Source organism: Drosophila miranda, chromosome 2 (assembly GCF_003369915.1).
Source record: "Drosophila miranda strain MSH22 chromosome 2, D.miranda_PacBio2.1, whole genome shotgun sequence".
Classification (NCBI taxonomy): domain Eukaryota; kingdom Metazoa; phylum Arthropoda; class Insecta; order Diptera; family Drosophilidae; genus Drosophila; species Drosophila miranda.
The window spans coordinates 26,734,911-26,761,326 of record NC_046675.1 but is presented as its reverse complement, the minus strand read 5'-3'; the positions used below and the strand labels follow the sequence as shown (position 1 = coordinate 26,761,326).

Here is a 26,416-nt window from a genome sequence, read left to right as displayed (position 1 = left end):
TGGGGTCTTTAAATTTGGGAGTTGGGCCAGACACCAATAAACTTGAGGGACTTTCCTGCCTTAACCACTTTCAAGTTCAGCACTGGACTCGACCCGATCCGACCCTTCCTGCCACTGCCACTGCCCCTTCCACGTGCATCACCACATAACCACGCTGTAAATGCCCAGTGAATGTCATAAACTTTGATTTCCTTTTACGGCCACGACTAATCCAAAATGGCTGCCCCCCCCCCTGCCCCTCCCAGAGTTTTTGGATGAAATTTTTATGAGACCGCAACACGCACGAAACTAACGGGAACACGAAATAGAAAACAAAACCCACTAAAAACAGAACCTAAATCGGACCACGACTACAATTTAATTTGTAAAAAATCTATACAAACACTGTGTGCACACACTTTGTGCGCCCACTGTGCACACAGTGCATACAAAAAATATACATACTCGCACATGTACGAGTATTGTGCCACATGCGAGTGGTACAGTACACAATCCATTTGTGTTATGGCTCGTCTCGTTGGGAACTTGAAAAATGTTTCAAAATGTTGCATGTCGTGTCGAGCACAACTATTTTTTAGTGTTTATTTTTACTTTCACATTAAATGCCATGCACTGGCAGTGGGACTGGCCTACCCGCACTACCGACGGCCCTAACTGGGGACATCCTGGCATCGCTGGCAGCCCTGGCAACCCTGGCAGCCCTGCCACAAGGCCTAACAGATTGTAACTGGATTTTTATGGATCTGCGGAATTTTGTTTCGCTGTTTTTTGTCGTCTGTCTGTCTGTGAGTCCAGCAGAAGCTGCTGCAAAGCTTGTTACATTTTTCATTTATCAACCCGGACCCGGACCCGTACCCGTACCCGTACGCGGACCCGTACCCATACGGGAGTTGTAAAATGATTTTCGATTCCTTTTTTTGTTGCTTCTGTTGAATGGTGAGTGCAACTCAGTACTTACAACATTTTGTGGAATAGTGTCAAGGGGGATTGGATGGCCGGAACTTACCTAAAAAGGGGATTGATAGGATCTATGAATGCATATTTTATCGACTAAATATCGAATGAAACAAACAACAAAACAAATACGAAAATGTGTGTAAAATCTTCAACCATTAAAGGGGCTCTTAAATTATTTCCATCCCAAAAACCAATAGAATTTAGAGAACGAGCGGGAGGGAGGCGGGGGCCTGTGCCCTTTACCATCGCATGATAGTTCCCGTTCCAGTTAAAATCACTTAATTACAAATAATACTTGAACTCGGTCCAATTGATTCATCGTTCATGTCATCGAACCCTTCCATCGCTCGTCGCCCGTCGCCCACTCGCTTTTCGCTCTCTCGATAATCATATGCAAATTATGATGCGCTTAATTTGGGATCACAGCTCCCTAGATAATTGCCAAAGTTTAAACTTTAATTAAAATTGAAAATTGTGTTGCCGTATCTGAATATCTCTCTGTGTTGTGGGGGCAGGTCCGGGTCCGGGTCCGGGTCTGGCGCTGGCCCTGGCTCTCGTTCTGGCTCTGGCCTGGAGCAAAACAGCTGCGATAACTTGTGGAATGGCTTTGTCGAGCCATCCCCCGGAATTGTTTTTGGATTTGTACAAATGTTTTGTCACTGTGCTAAATGCAAACTTCAATTAGTTTGCCCCTGCCCTGCCCGGTGGCTCTCCTCTCTACCCTCTGGCCCTCATGGAGCTTACAACCAAAGCCACGAGAGTCGGAGTCGAGCATATTTCAGGCCGAAAACGTTTGGCATATTGACAGGCGCATAATTAACACTATTATCAGCGTATGCCCATAGATAGGCGAAAGGGAGAGGGCCGGGGACGGGGCGGGGCGGGGAGGAATTTCCACAGATTGTTGTTGCCAAAATATATTTTGCCGGCCATTAAACTATTGCCACAGCTCTGGAGCCGTGGACAAGCTGCTGACCAGCGCAGACCCCCTCCCCACTCCCCACTATCCCACAGCTCAGGGCCAAATCCATGGCCATATTTTCTGATTGCACATCGGCCTGTCTAATCCTTGGCCAAAGTGTGCAGATCCTTCGTTTATTGGTCGGCATCAGCAGTCCGCTTCCTGCTTTCGAATGAAAGTTGCCGCCACACTCGAGCAGGCACTGCTCTTAAAACGTGTTAAAAAACAGCTCAGAAAATTACAGAAACGAAGCCGAGCCAGCTGCCAAAAGTTAATTAAACTTATTATTTCTTGGTGCCGTGGTGGCGTGCTTCGATTTCTCATGTTTCACGCTTCATAGCCACGAAAATTGTGCGTACAAACGCGAAAAACAAAAGCCAGCCAATTGTTAAATTGTTAAATAGTTAAATTATTAAATAGTTAGTAGGAAACCGAACAAATGGGACTGCAAATCGTCATCGTTGCTGCCACAGTTTGCCATGGTCTGCTAACGATTGGCGCAACGTTGGGTAACTCCTTGAATGCGGCATAACAATGGCCAAAGATTAGAGAAGGAAAGGAGGAAATTGAGGAGGCTCTGGAAACGCAATTAACAAGCAATAAAGCCACTAAAAGCCATTTGTAACACTATTCGAGGGAGGAGAAAATTGTATCTCCATTTGCCATGCATTTTGGGGTCATTTCATAAATTTCATAAATGCAACAAAATATATGCACAAAATTCATGTTTTTTCCATTTGATATTCGGCCAATGGGATGCACTTAAGCGGCACATTATTTATGCAACGATTCAGACTAGGAAAAAATAGAACAAAAATATATTCACACACGTTTGCGGACCGATAAGATGCCGTATCTGCGATGTCGATAATTTTATCGCTTATCGCGGATGTGGGTGTATTTTTGAAATGGAGACTTGCCGTGCCTGTTTTTGTCGAGTTTATTAACAGATGGCGGCGGCTGCCACGCCCTAAACCTAAACCCACGCTGCATGCCCCTGTGGCGAGGGTCGAGCGAGTGCATGCCACATTTAATTTCAAACAGATTGTTGTTGCGGTTTTGTTTGTAAATACAATCGAATTACGTTCACATTTACATTAGGGCGTTCTTTTTGGGAAGCGTGTGTTTTTGTGTGCGAAATGCATATTAAATATTTAATTAGTTGCCCTGCAAATTGATTGGATTAGTCGTCCGCGAGGCTTCGCTGTTCGATGCGGCACAAATTGGTTTTGTCGTTAATGAACTTTGTAAACTTTTTAAACTCTGGGGCATAGTTCACGTGGGCACGCGTGGGTGTTGCAAATGCCAGAGGATGCAAATATTCTCGAATTTATTCTGCGGTGCACACTTTTGTACGTGTGTGAGCGGATTGGCCATAAATTTCCTTTCATATGCAAGTGCTCGAATCGGCATCTCCATATTTCTCTAGAGACATTTCGAGACTGAGAAAGTTCAAGAGCAGCCAAGACACAAATCGACTGTATTGGAGGAAAATCTTTCAGCAATTTGATGAGAATTTATTAGCCTTGGAATGCATTTATATTTCATTCAAAGACTTTCTTCTTAGTTTCCCATATTTTGTTTTTTTTTAAAGAATATTTACCAAGAATTATTTATATGCAATAAATATTGTGTATTATTAAAGGGTCCTTCATGTGGCGTTAAGGCTTTCACAGGAACCTAAAGACCAAAAAATCAGTTGGAAAGCACGGACAAGCTGGGGCTGGCGTGGCAGGCAGCATCAGAGACAGAAGCAGAGCCACATAATGCCACTTAATTAGCGAACACAGACACATACAGACGCATACAGGCACACAGAAATACGGACTACCACAAAGGCAAACACATGCTGAATGCACATTAAGAGAGAGAGAGAGAGAGAGGGAGAGAGGGAGAGGGAGCCAACGGGCCAACGAAATTTGCCGCAAATCAAGAGCAACGAAAAAGTCAAGAAAAATTAAAAACTGGCACACATTCCAGAGAGAGCGGGGAGACAGGGAGAGACAGAGAGAGAGAAGAGGGGCAGCAGCAGCGGCAGCGGCAGCGGAAGCGGAAGGAGATGGCAAATGTGGGTCAACTACTGCGTTACCCATTGTTCACACACACACACACACAAGCAAAGCTCGGCTTTAATGTCATTTGCATTTTTTCCATAGCCCAACAAAATGGGCAGCTGCTTTTGTCTGCATTCAAGTGTGTGTGTGCACTGTATAGGTGTACTCAACGAGTGTGTGTGTGTGTGTGAGTGCAGAATTTATTCTTTCCTTTTACTTGATTTAATTGTGCATAAATATTTTCCCATTGCCATTGCTTCTGCATGCAAATTAGGCAGAGAGCAGAGCAGAGCAGGAGCACAGAAAAACTACAACTGACTTTAATGTCATGCAGGAGACGCATTAGTGTGTGTGTGTGTGTGTGTGTGTGTGTGTGTGTGTGTGGCTTGGTAATGTCAAAGACAATCACAATTGTATTTTTAGTCGAGATTTGCAGTCTTAGAGGGATAAGCCGAGATCAGGACGGGGCTTTGGCCCTGTGCTAATGGCACGTCAGCGGAGCTACTCGTAGAGCCACCAGGATACACCACACTCGCACTCGTAATCGTATTTTACTTTCACCACCAGGAGGAACGAATTTACGAGTCTATAAACCATCAGCCATTACATTTTCATGAGTCAGTTCTTTTACACAACTTTTGGTCATTAAAATCCAGTTCTTAAATTTCAAACGTCCTCTGGGATAACTAGCATCTGAGCGCTGCCACTCTAATGGCTGGGATACTCTCGTATTCGAAGAAGCGGCAGAGAGCAGAATTCCTGAGAAGATAGGAGATTCGAGGACAGACAGAGGGAGGGCTTCGTCCCTGACCGCGACCCGTTGCCTTCTCGGCTCCGTCTGAGTCGGTCCCAGAATACAAAAAGGTGCAGAAAAGACGAACTATTCGATCTCGTACTTTTACAGCCTTTGAAGATCCGCCAATGCGCCAAGACGAGGCATATTTTCCCCGAGACTGGGACCGACTGCGCCTCGCCAAAGACTGTGTATTTGTTGTGGGATTCTGGGACGGCCTCAGCAGCTCAAGGCATCCAACAGGAGGAATGGGGTTTGTTCCTTCTGAAATTGATTGGTGATTGTATAGACTTTGCTGCTGCCAAATGCAATGATTATATTTCTGATAGGCATGAATAGAAACAGCAGACTATTTGGCTAGGATAACGATGCCCCTTAGCTTTACTGAAGAAGGCGGAACCCCCCTTGGGATATCAAAGCAACGATCGGTGGATCCGACAATGTATTTTTGCTTTAGAAAAGTACACACTAGGAGTGCAATTAGATCTATAAAAAAATCTAATTAAAAGGATGGATCCATTCAGCTTTCAGCCGGGAGAAAGGAAGAGAGCCACGGCATGTGGGGAATCGATAATCGAAAATGATACTCTCGGCCTTTACTTCCCCTCGACTCCACTCCACTCTAGGGCAGAGCAGTGAAATCGAGTAGGAAATTAAATGCAGTGACAAATTGCACAAATTACGAGTGCAAATCCTCTGCAACATTGCAGCAGCAACTGCCGCTGCCACTGCCACTGGGAATTGCACTCTAAATTCTAAACTGCCAAATGCGGCAATTGCAACAAATTGCAAATGCATTTTAATTGCTGCTCGCAGCGTCGGGTGGCAGTCACAATTTTTTTTTTGCTGGCAAACTGGAAACTAAAACACAACTAAATAGAAGCCATCAAGGGGGCGGGAAGGGGGAGGCGTAAGCCCACTGGCTGTCGCACCCCCTGCTTGCCATTCCATCTGCACAGGACTAACGAGCAACATTGTTGTTGATGATGACAATGATTAGATGCGATAATGCAAATGAGTCAACAACGATGAGTCCTTGGCTCCAGCTCCCAGCTCCAGCTCCTTCTCTCCTCTGATGATGACGTTGCATCACCAAAAAATTTGCATGCCAATGATACATGGCTCTCTTGCCCTCCTCTTGCCACACACTACATGCATCTATGAATCCGTATATTCACTTGTGGGCGTGTCAGAAACGGGCGTTTACAGCAACGACAACGATGAGGTTGTCGGCGACAGGACGGCCTGGGAGACCGTTGATGACGTGTGGTTGTCATTAGAGGACCGCCCCAACCGCCCCACCCGCCCAACTGCCCGACTGCCCAACTGTTGGGCACATTCGTTCCTCCTCCTGTTTTGCATCGGTATCACTGTCACTGTCGCTGTCGCTGTCGACAAAATGCCCACCACACACTGACCAAAAATGCATACAACATGGCACAAAGGGGCAAGGACCCGGCTGGGGCTGTGGTCTTGGCGGCGGGCCCCTTTGTTGGGCGCTGATTTTCACCCCGTCACTGGCTGGGCTTTAGCTTTAATTTAAGGTTGCAGTTTTTCGAATTATGTGCAGGCTGTTGCATAAAATGCTAATTTTTTAGACGCTCCCCCCACATTCATTTGCATAATAACTCGGGGGAGCCCTGGGGGCAGCCCTGGGGGCGGGCGGGCTGCCCTCAATTATTGTTTGCCAACAATTCGAATGGGAATTTTTGTTTAAATTTCCAGCCCGTTTCCCCCTTTGGCTGTCACAACAAATAGCCAATCCCAATCCACTGTCCCTGCCCTTGCCCCTGCCCCCAGTGCTGCTCCAGATACGGCAGATCCTATTCCAGGCATATGTCGTCGCCCACCCACGTAATGACATTTTGATGACACATTTTTTGTTGGTAGCGGGCCAAAGTTGATATGGAAATGGCGAAAGATTGCACTGGCTTATGCATGGCTAAAAATACAAAAAAATGTATCTTATAGAGACACCAGCATCCAGTGCTCCCTGCGACAATTAACAGGACAATCAGGTGCGACCAGGATAATAGATTTCTTGCGTTAATTCCGTTTCCAGCCCCTCCCTTCCCCCCCTCATTGCTGCTTAATGACTGCTCGGCAGGGCTATTAAATGGCCACTGGCTAAACAGCAGTGAGGGTGTAAGTGTGAGTCCTGCCAGGATGCATTACGCACCCACTCATGCGAGCAGAAACCAAAAAGTGAGTTATCATGCAAGCACTTTTCTAATTACGATTTCGGGCAACGATTCTCCGTCTACGACTACGAATCCGAGACCGAATCTGACTCTGACGGCCTGTTGACTGCGAAAGGACATTTGGGGACAGGACCTGCAGCTGGTAGAGGCCCAGCGACAGACACAGGGACAACATTAGCCACTGAAATTTCCCCAGGCCAATGTTCTGCCCAGTTCGTTGTTGTTCTGGCGATGTTGTTGTTGCTGCTGCTGTTATGGATGCAACTTTAAATTGCTTTGCCAGTGAGTTTTTCTAACAGTTCTCCCCCGAGGCGAACCGACAATGCAAAGGATTGCTACTAGCTCTGGGTCTCTGGGTCCGCCCTGGACTGGCTCTGGCTCTGATGCTGGTCTTGTCTGACATTTTCATCGTCTACTCGAATGTCTGTCTGCTGCACTCCTGTGGGGAATGCGCCACTGCACTGATTGCACTTTGCCTCAAAATTTCACAGACTAGAGATGTGTGCCAGTGCCAGTGCGAAGCCCCCAAAATGTCTGAGTGCGTAATGCGTGGAAAGGCGGGGCGAGATGAGGCTTGGGGCAGATTCTGTGGTGCTGGGGTGCTGGGGCGCAGAGGGACGCCCCACAGATATGGGTGATAAAGTGCAGACATTTGACAAATTAACTGCTTTGCGTCATGCGCCGGAAATGTTGCAAATCTCGTGCCGTCAATCGCTGCGCCACAAGGCGCCCCTCCAAATCGCCGGACTCCAGTAGAGCCTCGGCTCTGGCGCGTTCCGATTTGATTGATTTATGATGCTTTGCCCCCCCTCACACACACACACACACTCTCTCACGACTCCCAGACAGACAGACGGGCATGCGAGGTGTGACATTTGATGCCCACCGTAATTGAGGGCCCCCCTCCCCCAATGATGAACGAAAATTAAAACAAAGGAAAAGGAAAACAAAAATCTTACTTGATTTTGATTAAAGGCCAGCGAAAGCACATCGTCACTTACCTGGAAATAGAAAAGAGAAAGAGAACATAAATAAAGGAACAAAGTGGAATGGAACGCAGAATGTAGTTATTTGGAACAGCGGAATGAAACAGTAAACGTTAGATACTCTTTAAATGTCGAACAATATGAAAGATGCGGCTTTTTCGGAGTTCGTTCAACAGAGGAACCCACCAATGCCCATCAATAAATCCCTCCACTCAGCTGGTACAGTACTGGCCTGGACTCGCACAATTCTGGACCGATTCCACCACCCACAACGGGTGTAACCACCCCTCTGGCACGAGCACCACTCTCTTCGCTGGGTCCTTCCCTCTCCTGGGAGGACATACATAAACATTAGCCAAAGCATATAATAACACAGCAACAAAGTCGCCGCAATGGGGCTTGTGCGGAGGGTGCGGGGGAGCAGGAGGCGCTCAAATTGTATTTAGTCGTAAACTGCACACACGCACACACGGAAAAGGAGGAGGAAGGGGACACCACAAGGATAACATAAAACTATCGGGGACTGCGGGACGGCCGAGGCCATATAAGGGCCATAATTTCGACACTAATGCTAAGCCACAAAAAAATTGCCTCCTTGGCGACCTTGCGGGGGGCTGGAAGTGGTCAGACTTTGACATGTGTCAAAGGAAACCCTCCTGATGGAGTGCCCCACCCCCACCCGATAGATGGGGGAGAGTGTGCCCTGCAGTAACACCTGCGACCTTAGAGAGAGATCCGGCACGAACCTCAATAAAAATCAACAGTTTATGCGAGACGCATGATGTCCTTGAGAGTGGGACGACGGGCGGGATGCGATGGAAATGTCATTTTTACATGGGGGCGAGCTCATCGAAAGGACATGCCGAACATGCCAAACGTGGCATCCTCCCACCCACCGACAGACGACAGACGACCGACAGCCGTCTGGCAAATGTATTGCCTTCTATTTGCATTTTCTATTTATTTCTTTATCCCTTTTCTGGTTCTGTTTCTTTTTTCTGCTCCTTTCTCGTGGCTGTTACTTCTGGGGTAGCGTCTGGGGCTTGGAGGCTGGGGTCTGGGGCAGCACTTGAGCTTGGGCCCGCCATTAGTGGCACGTCCTTGGATATTTCGTGTTTGTCCTGTCTTCCACTTTGGCACTCATATTTTATTAAGTAGCAAAGTTGACAAGGGATTTGCCCAGAGGAGAGCCAGAGGAGAGGAGGTTGGTATGCTGGGCGATTGGGCGATTGGGCGATGGGGCGGAGGACCAGCCCACGAGGGTCTGTCATTTTCTAAAGTAAATATTGGTAATTTTTATAGGGGATTTTCCTTGATTTCCCTTTGAGCATATGGCTTATCCCGAAGCTGGACACAAACTTTGCCCCGAGCTCAAAATTAAGGACATTTATTTTTGGCCACTCGAACCCGAGCCCAAGTAAAAGTCCAAGCCCGAACCCGAATCAAACTCGAATAGCATTAAGCGAAAGTGATTGCAGAAGATTCCCAGCCCCCTGCCCCCCTGCCTTGCCCCCCTGCCTGCCGAATACCAAAGGCCGAAAGCCGGAAGCCGCCTGGCAACACTCGAAAATTAGAAAACGAGCAAATTATTAGAAAAGTTGTCTTGGTGAGACGCTGGTGGAGGAGAGGGGGATGGGGATGGGGACAACGCTTCGTTGCACAATTTTGTGGACCTGCGGCGCAAATTTGTACAGAATGCAACAGACCGTAAGAGACAACATAAGCGATAACACAACAACCAGACGCAGACGCAGACGCAGACCTGGACTCAGGCCCGGACCCGGCCAGGATGTTGCCTCGAGTTGTGTTCACAGCGGTTGCTAACAGGATTTGCCACACCCGCCACATCTGCCTCCTGCCACTCCTCCCAGTCGTTACCATGGCAAAGACTAGGACTGCGACTGGCATTGGGGCCAAGTGTCGATGCCTGGCCTGGCGCACGCAAATTGCCAATCGGTAAGTGATTTCTGAGTCCGCTTTAAAGGTGCCAGTCGGAGAGTGGCGGATAATTATCCTTTAAGCTCGGTGCCACGCGCAAAGGTCTCCCCTCAGCAGCCTCTTCGCCACACATCATTTAACTCTGGCCCCAACCGGTTCAAGCCCTCAGAACCATCTAAGGAGCGTCTCTCTGTAGGGGCAGGCTAAGAAGGAGGGGGAAGAGCGAGTGATTTTCTGTTAAAATATTTAAAAATCATGCCCGGAGCAAACGAGCCTCAAGGCATCCGCCGGCAGTGGAAATCGGGAGAAAAGAGAGTGGAAGGATTCCGGCTCAAATATTCACAGGGACGTCCCAGCTTTTGCCCCAGAGAATCGAAAGTAGACACATACATTTATTTATGGATATACATATGTGGTTCCGATATAAATAAAATGCCATATTCCCTGACATGAATATTTAACAATGCAACAAACAACGAGACGGCCCCACTGCATTGGTAAAATATCACAAAATATTCATTTCAGTTTCATTTTCCCCTGTCCCTTCTCCCTTCTCCGAGCCCTTTCTTTCATCATCGTTTTCTGTGTTGATTTTTTTTGCTTTGCTTCGATTTCCATTTACTTTACATTTTAGTTTCATTTATTTTTCCATCATGTGTCTGTTGTGCGTACGAGTATTTTTTATTATCGTTGAGAAATTGGTTTTCCGCTTCCTTTCCCCCCGTTTTGTTGTGTTTGTATTTGTGCTTGGGGTTTCCTTGGGGGGCAGCCCGCAGTACAGGCAATTATTTTTGTATTCCTGGATGCCATTTTTCCTGCATTTTCTTCTAACGTGTTCCACTTCCACAATTCCATATCAGTAACAGTTCAAGCTTGTTCCACAACCAGTGTTCCCATTTTGGTGGTTCTGCACTATTTTTTTCCCTAACTTGTATCATATTTTCGGATGATAATAATTCTAAAAGGACAAACAGCGAGAAAACAAGTAATATTTTTGTGTCGCTGCTCGAACGGTCCCCTGCTGTCAGAGAAGCCCTGATTTATTCATCCGAATGTGTCAGCTTTCAGCATTTTCTGACGCAATACAGCAATACAATCAAATCCAGCCGAGGCAAGGCATTCCGCCGCATTTCGCAGTAATTTTGCATGACAGATTAATAAGCCCCTGCCGGCTTCCAGCTTCCAGCCAGCAGCAAAGAATTGGCATTAAATTGTAATAAATAGGCAGCAAGCAGCAAGCATCTTCTGTCCCAATTCATATGGCAAATCTCCAAGAAGCCAAGTGGCAGAAGGGGCAGAGAGCATGCCTCGAATTGCCATGGCACCAGCAGCAGGGCAGGGCAGAGGGGGAAGCTGGGAAACTGTGAAACTGAGCAACGTCTGCAGTTGAAACACGAATTTAATTTTCTACTTTTTATTTTTTTTTATTTGTATTTGTATTTATTTTTTGCTCCTTGCTCCTTTTTCGTACTTTGGCGTCTGGCAGACACAAACAGAATAACAAGCCGCAAGCCTGGGGCTGACAACTCTCCTTAAGCCACCTTACCTTGCCGCTTTTCCTCCCTCCCTACCTCCCTCCCTCCCTTTCTTTGGTTTTTTTCTTTCGGTTTCCCCCTCGCGGCTGCTCGGAAAATAGTGGAAACTTTTGATAATTACATTTGGCGGCTGTTGCTGTTGCTTTGGCAGCTGAGCCAAGGAGGACAGCACAGCCAGAGGCAGGGGCAAAGCCACAGAGGAAGCCAAGGTAAGGAAAGCCAAACAGCTGGGGATAAAATGGTTTACGAACACGGCTGAAAACTACAAATATGCGATGGATAGGCATCAGATTGTTCTCGTTGGAAGCCACAGCCCTCGGGGTCTGCTCTTGCCGGACGAATTACGACTAAAACTGATGTTTTAGAAGGATGATCACTGCCTTCCTTCCTGGGCAAACGATCAAAGGGGATCCCGTAATAATGGGTAATGGGTAGCCGTACCTTCCTTCCGATTTTCTGTCAATTTTATCTAGAAATGTGAGCAGTTCAGTTTGCTGGAATTTATTTCATTTTCATTCCATTTTATGCCCGCGAATCTTACGTCTTCCTGCTCTTTGTGCATAAAACATTTCGAGGGTAGATTTCGGTGGGGCAGGGGGGGGGAGGCGCCACCTTCGGGCAATTTCTTAAACTAATTTGCCACGAGGCTGCCGTTGCTGCTGCCGTTGCTGCTGCTGCGGTGGCGTCTGCGGCGCTTGTCGTTGGCGGTTTTTGTGCCTTTTAAGTGTCTGTCCCGGGCCCGTATACGGGTCCGCATCCTGGGGACTCCAAGTATGCAAAGTGGAAACGTTTACTGGCAACGGACCGCGGATGGGGGGCAGGGGGACTGGCAGAACTTTTGATGTTTTTTTGTTTGCCGGTTGGTTCCGGGGATTCCGGGGTTGCCGCAAAGTATGCGGCCATCAATCGGTCGTGGGTCTTGGGTCTTGGGTTGTGGGCATTTTTCGTAATATCCGGCTTGAGCATTTTTAATATAGTTTCGCACAAATTGATTGAAGGCGGATCGGACTGAATAGACGCCCCCCCCCAGTGGGGGGTGGCAGAGTCGAGAGTTAATTGCTTTTTGCCCAGAAATATGCCATCACAAAGGAGGAAACATGCATTCTACGAGTACAATGTATGAGTGTGCCTGCCTGCCACACATTGAGGCGTCTCTGGCAGGCAGGCAGCAGGAATTTAAATATGTAGTGCTCTGCCCCTGACAGCAGCTGAATGGGAGGGCGGGGCGGGGCGGGGCGTACGGATTCAAGATAAGCCCAAGTCCTAGACTAAATCGCAGGACAATTAAACTTTTAAGCAGGCAACGACCCAACGAGGGAGACGACAAACGGGAAACGGGAAACGACAAATGATGAAATGCATGTAAATGGAAAATAAATATCAAAAGCAGCACAATAAAAAAAAAGGGAGCCAGGGAGGCCAGTCGTCGGCTGACACATGCCACAAACGGAGACGGGACAGGACAACGGGACAGCAGGATTCACCCGGGCACAATGGAAGCGGCACGCCGAGATAGAGAGAGAGACAGAGAGACAGAGAAAAGGAGTTTTTCCTTTGGCTCTGCTGCTGGCCCGCTTTTGTTGTGCGGCTATGCAACAGCCGCAACAGTTCACATGGCTCATTTTCTATGGTCAAAGGAAGCACACACACACACACACACACACACACACAGATGCTTTTTTCTTCTTCTTTTTTTTTGTATACAATACAATAGAATACGATATATATTCATACGCACACCCACACACCCGCACGTATGTATGTATGCGTGTGTGTTTGTATATGAAATATGGCAAATGTCATTTAACATGACAGCTTGATGATAATAGCAACAACAGGAGCCAGCAACAGCAACAATGGCCCCACCCCGCACCGCCCCAGCCCCCCACAGGACAATGAGAAACGCAGCGGGAGAGCAGGAGAGCCCCAAAGATGGGGCCGGCTGGCTGATAGACGGAATCTTAACCAGCCAAATGGAGACGCTTTTGCGGGCAGCGAGAGAGAGATGAACGCCCAGAAAAAACGGAGAGAATGGTGAGCCAGAAATCACCAAAATTATGGCTACACACACTTCGGGGGCAGCCCCACCCACTCCGAAACAGTTCCCGATATGGACCCCATCCATATGGGCCCCATCGGGCAATGAATCACATTCGGAAAAGCCTTTCTGCGCTACCTGTTTGGAGCCACTGCCGCCCCACTGCCCCACTCTATCGGCTAGCAGCTTCTGCTCTGCTGGCATCGATGCCGAAAACCACAAAAGCGCATTTAGTGTAAACCGAGTCGACCGCAAAGCAATTGCACAAATGCGAATGCACAGAGGGGCTCCTGCGGGGGAAATGGAGTCCTGAGAGGGGGGAGAAGTCGCTAGTGGAGCTGGCCATCCGGCAGTGCTGTTAGGCGCCTGACTGAGCATAAACGTCAGTGTCAGGTGTGGCCCTGCTGTTGCTGCTGCCGAGAGCCGCCATTTTGCACAAGCGGCAGCCGGAAATGCGGTTACATAATCTCCATATCCGGTTGCCCAGGCCAGATGGCAGACCCGACCCGACCAGAGAGGATGCAGGATGCAGGACCCAGGGAGAACATGTCAAAAACTGCAGCATACTTTTTGGCACATTATTAATTTTTTAGTTTTTGCTGCTGGTGCTGCTGCGGCGGCATCCAGAGGATTGCCAGGATCTTGTTTGCATGCGCTTTTTTTTTCGCTTTCCCCAACCGTAAATTCCGTTTCGTTGCCATTCGTTTTGCTCCTGTTTCCGTCTCTGTTTGCTGCATATTTGATGAATATTTATTTTATCAGCAACAAATTGGATTTGCTTTCGCTAAATTTTAGCCAGTGAAAAAAGCCAAAAAAATAATCACTTTTTCAATTATTCTGTTCCCGAAAGTGAAACTGTTAAAGCTGCCGCCCCATGCTGCACCCCCTCCATGCGACCCGTGGAACATCCGCTTGCAAAGCCACAATGAAAATTTCCGGAAGTTGTGCATAAAATGGGCTATGCATACGGAAATCATCAACTCAATGGCTGAACAAACACACCAACCGAAAGAGAGAGAGAGAGAGGGAGGGAGGGAGAGAGGGAGGGAGAGCGAGACAGACAGGGAGGAGAGAAGTAACAAAGGCAAATGCGAGTGACGCCAAACGAATGACCAAAAACAATGCAAAACGGCTGCCAATGTCCGGCAGGGCAGCGAGAGAGACAGACAGAGAGACAGAGAAAGGAAGAGCGAGAGGCAGGGAGTCACCGCAGAGTACGGGGCTGGGGCTGGGGATGGTGATGATGATGAGGATTCTCATGGCGACCTTCGACTCTGCTGGCCTCTGTTATGAATGGTCCGCCCGCCGCAGGAGGGATCCGAGTTCTGAGGGCTGTCCGGCTGTCCAGTCCGGCTCTGTGGCGCGGGTCCTGCCTCATTCCGCCTCTGTCAGGGTCGATTTCACATTTATTTATTGTTTCAACTGGACGTCGACCAAGGACCGATGGAAAAAAGACCGAGCAGACCAAGAATATGGCTCGGCTCTCCGCGTGGCTGAAAACTCTCATGACTCATTTGATTTCAATGGCGAAACTTGTTCATTTGGCAGCGAAAGTATTTAACGTTTCCCAGGAACAATGGGCAGGGAAATTGGATGGAATGAGCAGCATATCGTTGTGGAAAAATCCAAATTGAATCAAGTGTTTGTCTGAGAAAGGGAAAGACTAAAGGATCGGACTATCGGCCTTATACCGAAACATATACCCAAAAATGTCCCTACTGTTCCCACTGTGGCCACTGTGCGGCCCCTGCTTGTGGGGTCAGGCCAAATCCGGTGGCCAGAGGGGGGGGGACGGCCAGAGTTGTCGGAGGACAGGGCTTTGCCCTACCACAATGACGCTGATTCCGATTCCGATTCCGTTTCAGATGATGATGATGATGATGATGAGCTTTTCAGCGGGAAGACCGGATCTGGGTGGAAACCGGAAGCCCACGACCAGCCAAGTGATTTCTGTGCAGGGGATTTGGTAATAGTTTCTGGGGATTACCGACAGTAAATGCATTGTCGTGCCGCGAGAGGTCATAGGAGGGGAGGGGGAGGGATGAGCGCAGCGGGGTGGAGATGGAGCAAACGTGGGGCCTGCTAAATGTTTAATAACTCAAGTAGAAAATTAAAATTTGTTGTTGGGGTGTTTTGTTGTTGCTCTTCCGTTTGATATGCAGAACAATTTTGGTTTCGAACAAAAGACGAACCGCAAAAACATATTTTACATAATTTCCGAGAGTTTTCAACTTGATAAACAATTTCATTGAAACAGAACAGCAGATGCTTAGCAACAACAACAAGAACAATAAAGAGTAATAAAAGGAATTTCGCTTTCATGTTCAACCGTCACAAGGGCGGTGGGGAGGGGGGGGGGGATGGGCCCAGGGGGAGTGCTGAAGGGATGCGTTGCTCGCCTTTTCTTTATTTTCATTTCTTTTGCCTTCACGGCAGGGCCAAAACTTTTCCAGGCACTTTATAAGCTTTTTCCTTGGCATTTACATGCACACACACACACACACACACACACACACACGCACACACATTATTGCACGCAATGTAAACCTTACACAAGAAAAGGTGCGTTCGCTTCTACGGGGTCCTCCACCCAGCAGGTGGCCGAAGTAGGTACCTACACGGAATGAATACCCTGTAAAAAGGAGCCACAGAGAGTACCCGTAGAAAGCTGGGGGCATGGATCTATTCCCCTACTACTAAAGCACTGAGCAGGGAGTAAGCTTTGGAAAATGCAAGCAGAAGCTTCCCAAATGATGTTCGATCGAACACTCGCCTCACCGAACGATGATCGAACCAGTTCTGTCGCTTCGAACACGTCGTTCGTCTTCGAACACAACAAAATCGACGAACAGGTTCGCCTGTGAATGCCCACCGCTTAAGTGAGGAAGAGGAATTCGTAGACTCATCTGAGGATATCCTTTGCGAAGGGTTGCTGGGGTTTCGATGTACTTGCACGATCAGTGAGTGCATTCGGAATTCGGGGTCTCCCCTGTTGCCTCCTTTTCCGCTTCTAATGTTTAAGGCGCTGCTGCTCTGCCGCTGCTCTGCCGCTGCTCTGCCGCTCCTCTGCTGCTGTTGTCCTCAAGTGCAGCCAACACATTTTTGTTTAAATTTCAATCAAAAACAATTTGAAAGCCCAACGAGGGCTGCTAGTACTCGTGGCACTGGGGGGATAGAAGTAGGTCCCAGAGGCTGCGGCGGCTGCAGCGGCGGAGGTATGCCGGCAGAGTGCCTGCAGTGCTCTGCCTTCGTAGCTATTCGCACATTGCCAAAGTTTTGGCCTTTGTTTTCCGTTTCTTTTTTTCTTTCGACGCTTTGTTGCCTGCACTGCCTCGCCTGCAACAAGTTAGAGCCACACACACACACAGACGGAGGCGCCTCCAAGTGCAGACGCACTGTAAAATGCACAAAATTGCCGTTGGAAAATCAACAGAGCCGCAGACACGGCGCCGCCTCCTGCCCCGCCTCGAGCGGCCATGCGAGCGAGTCCCGGCATCCTCTGCATTTCACTTTCCACCGACAAGAGAAAGGGGGGGGGAGAGAGTGCAAGGGCCTCTCCTGGAATCGTTATGTTTAACTACAATTTTCCTGGGGCCAAGCGGGGGAGCAGGGGTGCCGAAGGAGGGAGTGAGGGGCCCTTTTCTTAGGGAGTGCAACATGGTAAAGTTTTTTACATAATTAGAAATATGAAGCAGTTAGCAGGAGCAGGCATGCAGGGGCACCAGGGGCTACAGGGGCTACAGGGGCTACAGGGGATTCCGAGGATATGGGGCCTTTAATAATGATTTGTTTTAAGGTTCATTTGCCTCGCCAGAGAGGGAGATAGAGAGACGGAGAGACAGAGAGCGGAGAGGCGGCTCCTTCGTCTCTGAAGTGCAGTGTAAATGTCTTGACTTTTTGTGTTTGTTGAGCCCTTAAGCACCAAGCACCACTCTGTGCGAGGCACGTAGGCAAAAATGGTAACAAAAGATGAAAATATAGAGTGAAGGAGCCCCATAGAGTGATAGGGATAAAGGGGGAGGGGGACAGAGAGAGAGGTCAAGTCAAGTTCGTGCCTGGGCCCCTAATGAAAACGCTGCTCGCCCATCGAATTCCTTTCTGGGTCTAGCTTTTGTCCTGCAAAATAATATTTTTGACCCTAAACACTGACATACATACACACACACGCACACACACACACACAGGGAGAATTGTGTGCATGCATTTTGGGGATATTTTCGTCTGGGATTCGGCTCTCTTACGCTCTCTCTGTCTCTCTATTTTTAATTAATTAAGACTTTTGTTGGCTTGGCCTCGTGTTCACTTCAATTAGAGTCCAGCATTGCCTCAAAAGGGTTAAAGTTGAACTCAGGCACAGGCTATCGAGGGGAAATAAGAGAGCGAAACATTCCCTAGATTTGGATCATTCAATCTTATCCAAAGACATTCTATTCTAATTCCTGATCACCACATTTGAAGGCCACTTGAAGGCCGCCGTGAAAACATTTCCACTTAATCGTTGAATGGACTCGAGTTCCCCCCACGGCACTCCCTCCGCTCTCCACGGCTTATCCGCTCGCTGGCTTTGGTCCTGCGTCCTCCCTTCAGAAAGGATACTCCACTGCTCCCTCGAATTCCTCCCACAAAACACACACATAATTACAGAAGTAGCCAGAAATAAATTAGCTATTAAATCCCGGCAGTTAAAAGCCTACCCTCGGGCAGTTTCAGTTCCCCGCCCCCGCCCCCGCCCCCCGGAGGCAACCGAAAAGTTGTACTAATTGCGTAATAATCTTATTACATTTAAAAATACATTTACAACAGCATTTATACCTGGCCCCAAGGCCAGTGACAGCACAGCCAAGAAAGAGCAGGCAGAACAGGATAAGAAAGAGGCGGAGGCGGAGAAAGAGCAGGCAGAACAGGATAAGAATGAGGCGGAGGCGGAGGCCAAAGTGGAGCCAAAGGCAGAGACAGGAGACGGAGACGGGAGACATAAAAGACAGACAGCAGTCAGTCAGGGCGATGAGCGAAGAGGCAGACGAGAGAGAACAATGATCCACCGGAAGCATTGATAAATGAACGAACGGACCACCCCCCCCATCCCCCATCCCCCTCCCCGTCCCATCGTTGCGGAAACTCCAATCAACTTGAACATCTTCTACGTAGTTGAGTGAGGAAATAAATCTAAACATTCAGACCGGATGGAGAAGGAGATGGGTCTGGAATGGGGACGGAGAGGGGGATGGGGATGGGTGTCCTCCCAACGAAGGAAAACTGTCAAAATTATGCCAAAGCTTATGAATATGAAAATGCCTGCGAAGCGCATGACAAAAGTTTGCAAGACCAGAGCCAGAGACAGAGACAGACCCAGAGACATGGAGAAACCCGAAACAACCCCATTGGCGGGGTGGGGCGTGGGATGGGGGACAGGAGTCGCCCGGTGTAATGAGTAAAATGTCACAAGTTGACGCAAGTAAATATTTAAATGTCAGATTTCTATATGGCCCGAGATCCGCAGACAAGAGACCGAAGACCGAAGACCGAACATACCGCCGACTGACTGACTGTCAGTCGGAAGGACACTGAGCACAAAATATGTCTCATAATTCGAGTCCGGGGGGAGGGGAGGCTGACGGCATTCCCAGGCAATCCCGTACTCCCCCTCCGTGCGGAGAATCCTCCTTCTTTGTTTTGTTCCGGCGGCAGCCCTCAACAAAGTAATGCGGGCCAAAGACTTGAAAGAACATTTCACAACTGACTTTGCATGGATGGACCGGAGCCAGAGAAGGAGAGGGATGGTGATAGACTATCAGTGAGAGGGAGAGAGAGCTATTTTGGTCTCTGTCTGTAGTGCATGTATGCAAAATATGCTCGACCGCCGTTTGACATTTACAAATGACAAACATTTGACAAACAAAATGCTTTTTTCGTTGTTTGCCTCCGTCCATCCGGCTGTCTCTCTCTCTCTCTTTGTGTCAAAAGCGTTTAATGTGGGCTTTTCCCAAAAAAGAATGTGGGTGGGAGGGGGTGGGGGCTGCGCCAGGACATGTATTTGCTAAGGACCCGCAGCAATTTCTTCACTTACCTTTTTCAGTTTTTTGGTTCATTGCGCCACCGGAAGAGCAGCGCAACAGCGCCGTAAACAACAAAAGAGACAAATAATTAAATGAACAGAGAGAGAGAGAGGAAAGGGAGAAAGAGATGGAGAGAGAGCAGTTCCCAGGTGGGGAAGGAGACAAATGTAAATAGAACTACGCAGGGCAATTAAAAAGAACAGGATGGATGGGGGATGGGGGATGGGGAATGGAATGGAATGGAATTGATTGCAATGGGTAGAATATGACCATTTTAATGAATATTTTAAATTGTTCAGTGGAAAAACCCAGAGGATCGACAGGGAGTTTGAAATATAGATCATGGTAGATCTCTACTGTTCCCTACTTTACCCTGTTGTTCCCAACTGCTCCCAACTGTTCCGTACTGTACCCTGCTGTACCCGACTGTACCCTACTGTTCCATGCTGTTTCCCACCGTAACCTACCGTTCCCTACCGCACCCTACCGTTCCCTACCGCACCCTACCGTTCCCTACTGTTCCGTACTGTTCCACACTGTTCCCTACTGTTTCCTACTGTCCCTAAACGTTTGGCCACACTGGAATACTACCGAGTATACCTCCACTTAAGAAGCGCGCAGACCGACGGTCGATTGATCAATCTAAATGCCGATCAATCTCAAAGTACAATGCCTCGTTTCCCTCTCAGAGATACTGGGACTCGTAGAAAATTGGACTGGAGGTATTTTTGTTGGTAATTATGAATGGAAGAAATAAAACTATTTATATCCTTAATTATTCTATGAAATGGCATACCTAGATATAGGGAGAAAGGGAAAGAATGTTCTTTTGATGCCAGCTCCAACCCAAGCTCCCCGAAAGCAGACAGCAGCTCCTCCCTCCCTCCAGCTAGTGGGGCAGGCGGCAGGTGTGTGGGTGTATAGGCGGGCTTATGAACATTTCCCCAGGTTGGTTTATGTCCGGCAGTTAACATTCATTCACTGGACATCCCCCCGTCCCCCGCTCCCGGCTGGAGCAGAGCCATTTCCACCTGCAACGTTTGGTGGAACGTTTGGCATGTGGCGTCCTCAGGTAACAATATTCCTGTTAATAACTATGTCCAACATTCTGCCTGCACTCCACCACTCCCCCCACTCCCTCCACTCCCCACTTGGCATTCTCTTTTACTAACAAGCTGCATGTCATTACTTCTAATAAACCCAGGGGAGGGTCCACCCAGAGAGCACACAGCCATCGAGTCCCGCCCTCGCCGAGTGTCTTTGTGGGGGGGTGGGGGGCATACGCACCCGTCTAGAACACCCGAATCGACTGGGCCTAAAACCCTCATTGGCCCCACTCCCAACGCAAAAGCACTCAACCTCCTCCACTACCTCCACCGCCTCCACTGCCTCCACTGCCTCCACGGCCTCCACTGCGTCCAGTTCCTGGCTCTGTTGGCTCTGCTTTTTTCCTGTTGGTCATTTGCCTGCGAACAGGAGTTGTTTCTGTGTAAATATTTGGCTTTAATAGAATAAAATGATGCGGAGCAGTGTCCCAGAAAAATTATTTACGGCCCTCATAACAGGGAAGAGCGATCCAGGGACGAGTCACCAGGGAGGGGAGGCCTTGGGGCCAAAACACTTAAATTAATAAAGTAAATAATAGGAATTACGCACAGGACGAAGGAGCGCCCGCGCCCCCGCCCCCGCCCCCGCCACAGAGAGCGAGAAAGGACACCCAGGATGTTGGTCCTGCTGGTCCTGCTCGTCAGGTGGCGCCCTGGCGTCCAAAAGCGTTGAAAGTGAATTAAATGCCATTTGTGGCCCCAGGAAGCGAGAGAATTTTACGCGCTTCCTTGATGGGATTCTGCGGCTTTTGTGGCGGTTCCCTTTTTCGTTTTCGTTTTCCACGGGATCCTTCGGAATGCGTTCCATTAGGTCATAATTAATAGAAGCTGTCCATCAGACGGATGTGATTTCCCGGTGAAAGTGCAGGCCGGAACAGCCAGCGGGCCGTCTCTTCTTTTCTCCATCTTTTGATTAATTTATGGGCCCCAGATGGGGGGACACTCGCAAGAGCCGGGGCCAGGGCCAGGACGGACATTCTGTGGCCCTTCAATGTAATCACATTTTGGCAGTTAGCGCCTAATCCCGCTCAATGTGGCTTACGCTTGGGCTTAGGCTTACGCATAGAGGGGGGGAAGAGGGGGAAAAGAGCTTAAGGCCCTCTCTGATTGAATTGGAAAATAATTATGCCGTCTCGTCTGCGGCTGCATGTCCTTTTTCCCGCCTCAAAGCATGTTAAAGATCGATGGAGACGGAGACGGACACGGAGAGAGGGAGAGAGAGAGAGAGAGGACTTACCTAGAATGAGAAGACAAATTAAATTTTGATTAATTTTCTAGCAATAAAAGGGCCAAAAAGAACAACAGCCACGAGGACACGACTGGCTGGCGGACTGACAGGTCGCCCTGTCGAAATCATTTAAATAAATTGCCTTTCTTCTGCCCAATTTGAAGGCCTACTTAAAAATCCATTACGAAATTTGCATAAATCTATAAAGAAAAGGAGAAAAGAATAGAAAAAAGACGAAGGAGAGGCTGGCTAGCAGTGGGGCAGGGTCTGGGGCACTGCCGTGGGGAAATTATGAAGGATATACGAGACACTACAATGTTTTTCTTGGAGGGAAGATTGGAATAGGAATATTCCTTGTAGGTCCATTAATACTCCTTGGAAACATACGCCTAGTGGAATATTAATCCTTTTTGCTTTTGCCATTCGCTCGGTAGAGCATGGGAAATTCGTTTCGACCCGCCCCGAACCCTGCTTGATGAAATTGACAAGGAGCTGTCATTAATTTGCATCAAATCAATTTCTCTTCGACAGCTGCCAGCCGCGGGGGCAAGGGAGGGCGAGGGCGAAGGAGAGACCCTGTCCTGGCATAAAAATGCAAATTTGTTTCGGCTTTAAAGGGGGGCTCCAGCAGAAAGACGTGCCCCAGGAGAAGACAAGGACCCACCCTGACATGACACTGGCATATGTGACATGACAACAAATAAAATTGCTAAAATATTATTACAAGTAATGGGAGCAAGCAGCCGAAACACAACCACCGGACCCCGGACCCGGACCCGGACCCGGCCAAAAGGGTGTTGATATCGAAGCTGTATGATGAAGCCGATGATGACACGATGAGGATGTCGACGCCTCTGCCGATACCAATAGGCATATCCATGGCAGGGCCTCCTCCATCCTCCATCCTGCCTCCCCTCCTGCGAGTGCGGTTAGACGTGCCCAAAATACATTAAAAGTTATACAACAAATGGGAAAATAAGCAGTGGGGAGCTCAGCACCAGGCTGGGGGATGGGGGTGGAAAAGTCTCAACATTTTCTATACAAACAAATTGCCGCGTACGCGACTTGAAAGCAAAATTTGATTGATGTTGCATTCCAGAGACGACTTTTGGGGGCTCTCGCCTCACATGTCTGGAGGGCACAGTTCCACAGGACGAGGCATTAAATACCCTGCCCAAATCAGCCCCCAAAAGCCTGGGAAAAGTTTCGTTCCTAATGTGATTTTGAGTGTTTATTGTTGTGGAATTAAAAGTGTTTCTGGGGCCCGACATTTGTGAGCTTAGAAGCGATGCCCCCCAACCCATCCCAAAGAATTCGAATCTAATTGAGTGTGACGGTGATGCCAATGCCGATGCCGATTCCGATTCTGATGATTCATCGTTGGGGGCGGCGGCCGAGACACCCATGGCTAGGATAATTGAAAGTCTGTCAACACTTTTACTAGAGCAAAGCAGAGCATGGCGAAATAAAAATGCAATTTCTACGAACAAGAATGTCATAATTCTGCGAATATAGACGGCAGGAGGCAGAGACCAGCAGCTGCCTTCTCTGCTGGCCCTATTTATAAACCGTTTTTGTTGCAGCCCCCCAACAAGCGGATTTATTGAAAACTTTTTGGTCAGTTGTGGGTCTGTGTCTGTCAGTCGGCTGCCGCTGCCACTGCCCCTGCCACTGCCACTGCTGGCTGTTGCATAGTTGAGCCCATTTCTGTCCAATTAAAACGCATTCAGCCTTCGGTTGATATGCGAGAACAGATTTGCTTGGGCATCTACGAAGTGCCTTCAGAATAATACGAATCTGAATAAATCCTGGGATTCTGTTTGCTTTGGATTCTAAATAAATATATGATTGGAAATGTATTTACATGTGCATTGATTCAAAGGGAATATCTTGCGAATACTTTATTGTTTAAAGTTACTTTTATAGGTATTTCCCAATGGCTTTCGTATCTTAATGCCTTCCCCCTTTCTGGTAATGTTCGAGATGGCAATGAAGATACATCCACACGCATTTAACTGCTGTTATAGTGGGGGTAGGGGGGTAGGGGGGTATCTTTGTCAATTGCCATCGACTTCGAATGCGGAAAATCTTCAAAGGTCCTCCCTCCTGGACGAGCATGTAGGTAATATCCGTTTGGCAATTGCAATCTTGGTGCCAGACAATCCATTTAGCCCCTTCCCTCCCTCACACACACTCTTACACATTTTTGGGGCCATAAAAACGCGAGAGAAACGCCGACATTTTTGATTTTATGCGATACACGAGAGTTTGCGGCGAGCACCGCAAAGTATGCAACATTTATTTTTAATGCGCGCCAAACATATCTTGCCCCCAGCCCATGCCACAGCACCAGCCACAGTTGCTAAACAGAACCCACTTTCAGCATCAGTCGACCACCACATAAAAGATACATGCATGTACTATATACCAGATGCCTGTACACCATATACGAGTGTACATATATACACAAATTTATATAAATTTTTACGCGTTTAGAATATCAATTTGGTGGATGCGATTTGGTCATAAATGCCACGACGAGCACAACAATAAATTCATGGCGCATTCCAGCGCCCGCTTACGAGGCGGGGGGGGGGGGAGGGTGAGGGGGATTGGACAACGAATTTTTCCGCTTGTTCCCTTCGGTGACATGTTTTCCTGCGGTTTGCGAGCGGTTTTTTTTTTTAGCGAAAAAACTGCAACAACAAAAAGTATGGCGTGTTTTTTTTGTCCGGGGATACCGAATATTTTCTGGTTCTGTCATTGGGACAGAAATCGGGCGCAGTGTTATGTTGCTGGCGCTGCTGCTGATGTTGCGGTTTTGTTGTTTGTTGAAATTAAATTATGCGGTTTATGCACGCACACACACGCACACACCACACACACACACACATACAGCCATGGCACGGGAGGCTGGAGAACATGAAAGTTTTATAATGCAAATGCAAAAATGCTACTAACAAAAAACGATTACATTTTAATTGGTAAATTCAGCGATGAAAGCAAAGCCCTGCCGCCCCGAGAGACACTTTTCGGCGGAGAGTCCTCTGCCAGCCAGTAGATGGCGGCACGGGATACCTAATTAAAATGACGAAAAAGATGAGAAAAGGAAGAGCGGGAGCGGCTGCCTCGGAGTTCCATCTACTTCCCTTTGACAGTTTTGTCGTACATCTCCTCGCTGCCATTCCATTTCCACTGCAGGCCCCCCCCCTCGCCTCCCCACTTTATGGCCGCCTTTTCTAACGTTTTTCATGGTCCTGCCCCCTGCCCCTGCCCCAGCCCCTACCCGGTACAGTTTACAACAAAGCAATTTCCGCAGACGACACGACACGACACTTTTCGCTCTCGAAAGAGAGCTAAAAAAAAAAGAGAGGCAGCAGCTTCTCTGCTCTGCTCCTGCCATTCGTTCGCTTCTTTTTTTCCTGGCACTTAAAAAATTTACAAAGTGCTTTGTGAAGGAGACCAAAACGCTTCAACGCTCCCGCGGCTGCCGCTGCCCCTGCCCGTGCCCCCGCCCGTGACGCTGATGCGCTGCCGCTGCTGGCAATGAAGTGCAAATTGCAGTGCAAAGTGTCCGCCAGCCACGCCCACCAGCATCCCTGCCTCCGCCCGCTTTCCTCCCCGTGTCCTTTGCTTCCTGCCGCCGTTTCGCAACTTTTGCTTATTTGTCACACGAATTTTTTTCAACTTTTTGTGCGCCGCAGCAGCAGCAGCAAGGAAGTCACTTGCAGTTGTTACCGCGACTCTCCCACCCACTCTCCACTCTCCACTCCCTCTCTCTCTGACTCTCCCTCTCTCTCTCTGTATCCCTGGGTGTTTGGCAAACTTTTGCGCTGCTACGCCTTGGCATTTGTCTATGCACTGGTCTGCCGCCTGCCCTGCCTCTGCCCTGCCTCTTCTCACAGTATTAATTGTTGCCAGCATTTCCCTTTTTTTTTTTTGCATCCCGTTTGAAGTGGATCCCTGAAGTGTGCGATGGGTTTTTTTCTGGTTCGCTCTTTGTCCAGGGCCCTTATCCGAGGATCGTCTGTCAATGCAGCTGCCTGTTAAACAGAATTTAGACAAGTCTTTAGATGCAGCGGATCTTAATGATATTCTCCACTGTGGGCTCGTTGACAGCGTGTCATCTCCAGTTGCCTTTTCGGTTGTCGATTTACCGCTGGTTCTCGTCCACTGCCTGTCCCATTGCTGTACATGTGCCAGAGCGAGAGAGAGTGCGTAAAGAGCGACGACTCGCTCAGAGAGATGATCAAAAGGGACTGAATGATGAGAGCGCAATTATGAGCGTGGGTTAGAAAGAGAAAGAGGAACATGATAATTGCGTCGCAGACAATAATTCTCTGAGAGTGATGCTTTTGCAATGCTGGGAGAGCAAGAGAGCCAGAGAGCCGTTCGAGAGCCGGACCACGCCATTATTACGCGGCGTCATCGCTGTTTCAAGAGTCGAAATGGAAGCAGACTTGAATTCTATCGGGATCCTGACATATGGACAGAAAACAAATAATTTGCGTACGTTTTTTTTTGCGATTCGATAGCATTTTGTTAGCTTTATGTTTAGTGCGA

The 26,416-nt window shown here is 48.4% G+C and overlaps 1 protein-coding gene across 7 annotated transcripts in view; it reads right to left on the bottom strand.

Annotated features, from left to right (window-relative positions):
- Window positions 1-26,416, bottom strand: part of LOC108154994 (maternal protein pumilio) — a 207,651-nt gene that overhangs the window by 24,699 nt on the left and 156,536 nt on the right. For 2 of the 7 annotated variants that reach the window (XM_017285539.2, XM_017285540.2), the window contains one exon: window positions 7,926-7,967. The exons of the other annotated variants lie outside the window; for them this stretch is intronic. In XM_017285539.2, coding sequence (XP_017141028.1) covers window positions 7,926-7,967 — 42 coding nt within the window. The remainder of the gene's footprint in view (window positions 1-7,925; window positions 7,968-26,416) is intronic. 7 annotated transcript variants of the gene reach the window in all.